At 48.5% G+C, this 8,326-nt stretch overlaps 1 protein-coding gene across 1 annotated transcript in view; it reads left to right on the forward strand.

The window, feature by feature from the left end:
• Nucleotides 1-534: 534 nt before the first annotated feature.
• Nucleotides 535-8,326, forward strand: part of TSPAN16 (tetraspanin 16) — a 27,561-nt gene continuing 19,769 nt past the window's right edge. The window contains exons 1-4 of the mRNA XM_008573807.1: nucleotides 535-603; nucleotides 2,404-2,601; nucleotides 5,504-5,578; nucleotides 7,288-7,395. Of these exons, the coding sequence (XP_008572029.1) occupies nucleotides 535-603; nucleotides 2,404-2,601; nucleotides 5,504-5,578; nucleotides 7,288-7,395 (450 nt within the window). The remainder of the gene's footprint in view (nucleotides 604-2,403; nucleotides 2,602-5,503; nucleotides 5,579-7,287; nucleotides 7,396-8,326) is intronic.

Consider the following 8,326-nt stretch of genomic DNA (forward strand, 5'->3'; position numbering starts at 1 on the left):
TTGGAAGGGCCCAGTGGCTCGTAGCTAGATTCCTGTGTCCTAGAACCTCTTGATTCATTCCACACTAGTTTCCTGAGTACCTGCTGTGCCAGACATTGGAGACTCAGCTGGGTATAAGACAGCCCAGGTCCCTGCTCTCCCAGAGCCCCCAGTGTAGCAGGGGATGTCAATTTTACACTTGGTCATGGTGCCCACAGGACCCCGGTGGCATCTGGGCGTACCAGGAGAGCATACCATGCCTCTTCTCCATCCCCATTGTGGCCTATTTGGAGGATGAGGAGCCGACAGGGGGCAGTTTGGGGCCCCTGCTTCCCTGGTGCCATGAGCCTTGCTCCAGCATCCGATTATGATGTGACAGAGGCTTATGACTGAGGCGGGGCAGTTGTCGGGCAGCCCCGGGAGACGATCAGGCTGCCAGGAGAGAGAGGGGCAGAGCAAGTCAGCTCTGTGCCCCTACCGCAGACCTCTGTCATCTTGGGAAACAGCAGCCCAGGGGTTTAGGAAGATGCTTTAGGGCTCCCTAGTCTGGCCAACATGGCTGAAATGCACACTCCATATTCTTCCTTGAAGAAACTGTTACATGTATTCAATGGCTTCGTGGCTGTAAGTATGTCACCACCCAGGCCCTGGGACTTTGCAGCCCTGCCTCCACGGCTGGCGCCCTGAAAGACAGAAATAAGCTGATCCAAATTGACATCCAGATCTGTGATCCCCAGGGAAGAAGGAGGGATGTAGGGCATTCTGATGAGGGGCAGGGTACATGGGGAACAGGCGTAGGCGCCGATCAACCCAGAGCTGGTGAAATCAAGCACAGATGAGTGTGATTTGGGGGACCCCAGAATGATGCTGAAAGAGCTTGGCTCTTAGTTACATCCCACAGATTTGCAAAACCCACGTTGTTTCGGGAGGTCAAGAGGCAGTAGTTATTTTCTTGATCTTTTAAATGTTTCAAAACATGGGGCTGGCCTGTGGCTCACTCGGGAGAGTGCGGTGCTGATAACACCAAGGCCACGGGTTCGCATCCCATATAGGGATGGCCGGTTAGATCACTGGCTGAGCGTGGTGCTGACAACACCAAGTCAAGGGTTAAGATCCCCTTACCGGTCATCTTTAAAAAAAAATAAATGAAAATAAATGTTTCAAAACATTATTTGTCTTACTATGAAAGTAATCTGAAATGTGCATTGTTAAAGAAGTAATCGTTTTCACTATAGAGCAGTATAAGGAAAGGCTGCCAGGAAAGAGAAGGAAATTAAATATCTCTTCTCATCTTGTCACCTGAACTGTGACATTTTGATGGGAATTAAAGGAGACGATGCATTTAAAGAGCTTATGCCTGTCATGATGTCATTGCTTAATAAATATCATCAGCACCTTTGCCATCATTATCATCCTTATATCCTTCCAGGATTTCTTTTTTTTTTTTTTTGGCAGCTGGCCGGTAAGGGGATCTGAATCCTTCACCTTGGTGTTACCAACACTGTGCTGGAACCAAGTGAGCTAACTGGCCAGCCCTAGACTTTTCTATATATCTTTTAAAAACAGCAGAACAAACATGCTAGTGCTTTACAATCCACTTTTAAAAAACACATTAAAGCCTTAAAAACATCTTTATGTGTCAATAAACTTTCTCCTACTATAGGGGTCAGCAGACTACACTTGACTGAGTTATGTGTACAGCTGCTTTTGAGCTACACCAGCAGAACTGAGTAATTTCACCAGACTCCTTATGACCTGTAAAGGTCACAATATCTGAGGCTCTCCAGAAAAAAAATTTTCAACACTTGTCCTACAATGTCATTTAAAATGACTATCTAGGGGGGCTGGCTGGATAGCTCAGTTGGTTAGAGCACGGTGCGGATAACACTAAGGTTCAGGTTCAGATCCCCACACTGGCCAGTCAGTAAAAAACAAACAAACAAAAAATATCTAGGATCCCATTGGACAGTTGTGCCATGATTTCTTTACCCAATCTGAATTATTGGCTACTTTAGTTATTTTTAAAGTTTTATTCTTATAAAAACACTGTAAAAAACCATTCATGTGCATCTTGGTCCTGAGGCACATCTGTGACTATTTTCCTTAGGCTGAATATCTAGATGTGGAATCGCTGGATAAAGGGTTTTACCTTAAAAGGCAAGACCTTTAAGGTTTTAAGTATGAATTACAAAGTGTCATTGTGCCCCACCAAAACAAAACAAAACAAAACAAAACAGAAATAAGTTTGTTGCCCAGCAGCAATTTATGAGAATATTTCCGCATCTTCGCAAGCTCCGGGTATTATCATTTTTTGAACACTTTTGCTTATTTTATTGCTTTGCTTTGCTTCCCTGACCCTGGGAGAGTTGTATTTGTACACAGCTGACAGACTATTATTTTTCCTTTCTGATTTCTGTTCTGTAGGTGTCTGGCACGATCCTCATTTCCCTGGGCATTGGTGTCAGGTGTAGAGGGGCTGCCCTGATGAGGGTCCTTGGAGTGCCCTCCACGTACCTCTATCACATTGGCTACCTGTTCCTGGTAATTGGGTGCATCACAATACTGCTTGGTATTGCTGGCTGGTATGGAGCTACTAAAGAAAGCAGAGGCACTCTCTTGTTTGTAAGTTAGATCTGCACACAGACCACCAAACTGCCCCCCTTGTACGAATCCTTCATTGTATGTTATGAGCACCTTTTTTTAGCATCCCCTAATTCAACAGTGTTTATGGCATCTTATTTGATGGCAACAGCTACATCCATCTTTTCCTTTCTGATGTATCTTATATCAAACCCTTTCCCTACCCAAAATTGTAAATTATATTATTCTAGGCTTCCTTCCTATAATTTTTTAAAACTTATTTATTTATTGCACCTGGCCGGTAAGGGGATCCAAACCTGTGACCTTGTCATGTACTCTAACCGACTGTCTTCCCATAATTTTAAGTCTTGGTTTCTCACTTTTCACTCTTTAGCCTTTGGGAGTTTAATTGTGTGTGTGGTGTGAGGTAGGAGTCTTATTTGATTTTTTTTTTTCAGTTGGGTGACATACTTTGCCACGTATTGAGTGGCCCATCACACTAGTTTCCATTGTGCTGGTGTCTGTCCTGGGTGTGCTGCTCTGTTCCATTGGCCCATGTGCCTGTCTTTCACCAACACAACACTGTTGTAATTGCCGTACATGTATAAGTTCATGTTCAAGTAGATAGCCATGAAAATTTCGAGCATGAGCATGCTATGGCATGTCATAGAGTTTATTTCTTACTCATTCTCACATATAGCCATGACTCAACATAATATCTCCCCAAAGTTCAGCCCTCAGTTTCCCCAACCCATTTCCCTCTGTCTTTTAGTCTGGCCCCTTAGGATCTTGTCTGAGTGGATTATCCCACCCTAGGTTTAATCTGTCTCCAGCGTATTGTTTTCCTTCCTCTCTATGTTGCCACAAAACTCTGATTGTTTCAACTTGAGGGTTTCAGGGCCGGCCCGTGGCTCACTGGGGAGAGTGTGGTGCTGATAATATCAAGGCCACAGGTTCAGATCCCATATAGGGCAGGCCGGTGGCTCACTTGGGAGAGCGTGGTGCTGACAACACCAAGTCAAGGGTTAAGATCCCCTTGCCGGTCATCTTAAAAAATAAAAATAAATAAAAAAAGACAACTTGAGGGTTTCGGGGAGATCATATGCTAGTCATCTCCCAGAGCATGGGTGATCCTGATGGTTAAATGCACCCATCCCGGGCTGGCCCGTGGCTCACTTGGGCGAGTGTGGTGCTGATAACACCAAGGCCACGGGTTCGGATCCCATATAGGGATGGCCGGTTAGCTCACTGGCTGAGCGTGGTGCTGACAACACCAAGTCAAGGGTTAAGATCCCCTTACCGGTCATCTTTTAAGAAAAAAAAAAAAAATGCACCCATCCCTGAAGCTCCATTATCTTTTGTTTTCTTTCTTAATTACTTCATTCAACAAATATTTGTTGGGGTGGATGGTTAGCTCACCGGTCGAGTGTGGTGCTGATGACACCAAGGTCAAGGGTTTGGGTCCCCTTACCAGCTAGCCACCAATTAAAAAAATTTTTTGTTGTTGAACAGGCCCTGTGCCTGCAATACTTCATTTTAGCTTCTCTCTGATGTGGACACCATTTCATCCATAGTTTAACTTGGAGAAATCCAAGACTCCTCTCTTTCACACCCCACATCCAATCCATTGGCAAATTCCATCGGTTTTACTCTCAGCATCTGTGCTTCCAAAGCCTCCCCAGACCTCACTCAGGAAAGCGGTTTTTGATGGTGTTGGGAGCCACGGCGGGGTTTAAGCCCCAACTCAGGTGCTCACGGGGGCCCTCTGGTGGCTGTGAAGGGAACAGAGTGTGGGGGTAAAGGGGTTGGACCCGGGTGGGGCCACGAAGTCCCGCGATGAGAAATGGGGCACATTTGGGGTAGATTCTGAAGGTGGAGCTCTTTGGACTTACTGACGCCTGGATGTCTGTCGTCTGGCATCTAGAGTCACTCAGTCACCAAGGGGCACTCTGTTACACACGCCATCAGTCTGGGATCCACCACCTCTAAGTCCTGCCGCCACGTGTGCCCCGTGGGCTGTGGGGACCCCGGGTGTGTGTCCACTGCGTTACTCTCTCTCCTTGTCAAAGTGAAATAAGCACAGCCATCAGCCAGTCTGGCGACTCAAAGCCTGAATGAGCAAACACATTTTAATAATAATGAAGGGCATAGATGGGAATAGACGAAAGGGGAGGGCTGGCCGGTCCGCTCAGTTGGTTAGAGCGCGGTGTTGATAACACCAAAGTCAAGGGTTCGGGTTCCTGGCCAGCCCCCAATAAAAGGGGGTGGGGGGAGGAGCCCGGAGCTTTCTTCGCCTCATGCAGCCTTGAGGGGCTCCCTTCAACCCACGAGACCCCCTAAGCTGGTCCCACCCCCACATTATACAGATGGGGAAACTGAGCCCCAGAGAGGGAAGCGGTCTCTCAGAGATGTGTAACTGCAAGACCTCCCCTCTGCTTGCCGGATTTGCCATTGTCTTCCACCATGCATGGGAATTTTATTGGAAAAATAAGCCTGCAAATGTTATTTCCCTCTGATACCCACCAGCCTGTCACCGGCATCGCCCCTTCAGTCCCTGTCTGAGGTGTGTTGTCGCTGCTCCTCCTCCCTATGTCGCTCCTGCCTCTCCACCGGCCCCTGCTCTCTGCACGCAACCCCTTTACACCATCAGCCGGAAGTCCCCTCTTAGGCCTCCTGACATGGGGACCCAGCTAGCAGCTCCCCCAGGTATGCCACTACCAGCATTCTTGACCTCCAACCATGCAGGAAAGCGACCCTGGGACAAATAAACACCAGCCCCCCAGCCCCACCCCAGGCGTGAGTTCTTTCCAACTGGAGAGGCCAGAGTGGCCTGGGATGGGGTGGGGGTGGGGGGACCGTGACAGTCCCCTCCCCTGCACGGTGCCAGGCGGGGACGCAGCTGAGCGGGCTCCCAGCCCCTCTCCGTCCCCTCTGTGTCTTCCAGTATTTCCTGTTCATGGTTGTCATTCTCATCGTGGAAATCATGGTTGCCGCGGTGGTCCTCCTCTTCTTCCCAAATGTAAGTTGGCCGCTGCTTCTGCTGCTCAGCGATAGAAGGAAACAGAAGCAAAAGAAGCCCCGCCCCCACCCCCGTCCCCGTCCCCACGCTCCAGGCCCGCCGGCTCCTGGAGATCCGGTGATCGAGGGACGTGCCTCCAGAGATGCTCAAAGCCTCAGCCTTCTCCTCCAAACACCGCAAGAAACCTGCCGGGTTCATCTACACCGTGTTTGGTGCGGGGAGAGGGGGAGGGGGCTGGAAAAGCATTTTGAAATGTGTCCAAAATAGAGGGCCGTTGAGCAAAATCCATCAAAATGCCAGAAGCTTGGGCACTTCGACCCAACAATCCCATGTCTGGGAATTATCCGAGGACGTCCTTGCTCGTGTGCAGAATAACCTCCAGGGCAGGGTGTGCAAAAGATTGCAAAGAGCCCGGAGAGCAGGACGGGGGGCTTAGGGAAGTTATGATCCATCCACACAATGGAGTCTTATCCGCACCTGCAAACAACGACGGGGGCTCTCCGTGCACGAGAGACTGCGGTCCTCAGTGGCTCCCCCCAGTGGCTGACCCTGAGACAGGGATTCAAGGGCATGTAGAGGCTGGCTGATAGCTCAGATGGTTAGAGCGCGGTGTTATGACACCAAGGTCAAGGGCTCAGATCCCCCATACTGGCCAGCTGCCTAAAAAAAAAAAAGGCACGTGGTTTATCTGGAAGGTGATCCCAGGAAGCACTGATAGGGGACAGGGGAAGCGAGGCAGGCCACAAAAGGTGACACTGGGCTGCTGGGGATGTCTAGGATGCAGTGTAGAACATGCACCTAAGTTTTTTCACTCCAGGGGTGTGAGGACTGGGGTGTGGATCGACCCACTCCTATCAGTCGTTGGTTGAGGGCTGCTTCCCCAGGCACACAGGCTCAGAGGCTACAGAGAGCCCTCAGTTGCTGGCAGCTAGAAGCCAGGTCGGCATGCACTGGAATGACAAAGGCCACAGGCTTATGGGCAGGGCACAAGAGTACCTACCTACTGGTCTGCGGGGGTGGCAGGGGGCTGGGGGGTGGGGAACACCTGCTACTCTTGCTAAAAACAGCCAGATGCAGACCTGTGAGTGCAGAATAAAACAAGGAGGAAAATCATGAAAATATCCTTGGCTTTGAAATATGTAGAATATTTCTTTGGGGACACAGGAAACAGTAACAGTCATCGGCGTGGAGTGGGAAGAACTTTTTGGCTGGGAGAAAAAGGTGGGAGGGAGATTTTTTGTGGTCTGCCCTTCTGTGCTCCGTCAATTTTGAGCCATGTGACCATATCACCTCTTGGGGGGGGGGAGAAAATATGTTTTTAAACCTTTATTTTAAAAATAGAAAATTAAAATTGCCCTTTATGTGCAGAGAGATTGGTGACGATGATATTGAAGTCTTTAATTGAGTTATAGCCAAATCGTGGGTGTAACGGGTTTGTGGGCGATTCAAAAGAGTAGATGATTCAAATTCGTTTGTGGTGGGTACAGCCAGATGCGCTTGGCTCCAGACTCACGCTCTTCTCTGTGTCCCTTTCTTGGAGCCGATGGCAGCCTGTGTCTTCCCCTAGCACAGACCCATGAGCTGAGGGTAGGAAAAATGAGGGACGCAGAAGGGAAGCCCCCACTTCCTCACTGTATCCCCAAGAAACCTCACCCAATGGATCACCCTTCCTAGTTTGGGTGCTAATTACTTCCTATCTCATTTGCGAGGTTCAAGAGGTGGCCTTGGAACACAACCTCGTGATCCTGAGGAAGAATTACAGAGGTTACAATGAACCAGATGACTATTCTACACAATGGAACGTGGTCATGGAGAACGTGAGGCTCACTTTTTAAGACATTTGTGGTAAAATATACACAACATGAAATTTACCATCTTTACCATTTTTGAGCATACAGGTCAGCAGCATCAAGACATGCACATTCCTGGGCTGGCCGGTCAGCTCACTTGGCTAGAGCATGGTGCTGATAATACCAAGGTCAAGGTTGCAGATCCCCACACTGGCCTGCTGCCAAAATAAACAAAAAAACAAGACATTCACATTGCTGTGCACCCATCACCGCCAACCATCGCTAGAACTTTCTCATCTTCCCAAACCAAAACTCTGTCCTCATTAAACAGTCACTCCCCATCCCCCTCCCCAGCCCCCGGCACCCACCATTCCATGTTCTGTCTCTATGAATCTGATGACTCTAGGGACCTCCTACGAGTAGAATCAAACATTTGCCCTATTCTGACTGGCTTATTCCACTGAGCATAATGTCTTCAAGGTTCATCCATGTTATAGTGTGTGTCAATTTCCTTCCTTTGTAAGGCTGAGTAATATCAGTTGTATAGATGCCCTGCCTTTTTTTTGGTGGCTGGCCCATGCGGGGTCTGAACCCTTGACCTTGGTGTTCTCTGCACCACGCTGTAACCAAGTGAGCTAACCAGGCAGCCTCTTCTCCTACCTTTTGGCTATTGTGGTGTGGATCATGCTGCTATGGACATGGTGTGCAAATACCTGACTGAGTGCCTGCTGTCACTTCTTTTGGGCATATGCCCAGAAGTGGATTTGTTTGCTTGATCATATAGTAATTCTATGTTTAATATGTTGAGGAATTTCCAGACTCTTTTTCCACGGTGGGTGGCTGTACCATTTTCCATTCCCACCAACAATGCATGAGGATTCCAATTTCTCCACATCTTCGCCAACATTTGTCATTGTTTTTTTTTTTTTTTTTTTTTTTTTTTTTTAAATTGCCCCCC

Source organism: Galeopterus variegatus, unplaced genomic scaffold, assembly GCF_000696425.1.
Source record: "Galeopterus variegatus unplaced genomic scaffold, G_variegatus-3.0.2 Scaffold964, whole genome shotgun sequence".
Classification (NCBI taxonomy): Eukaryota; Metazoa; Chordata; class Mammalia; order Dermoptera; family Cynocephalidae; genus Galeopterus; species Galeopterus variegatus.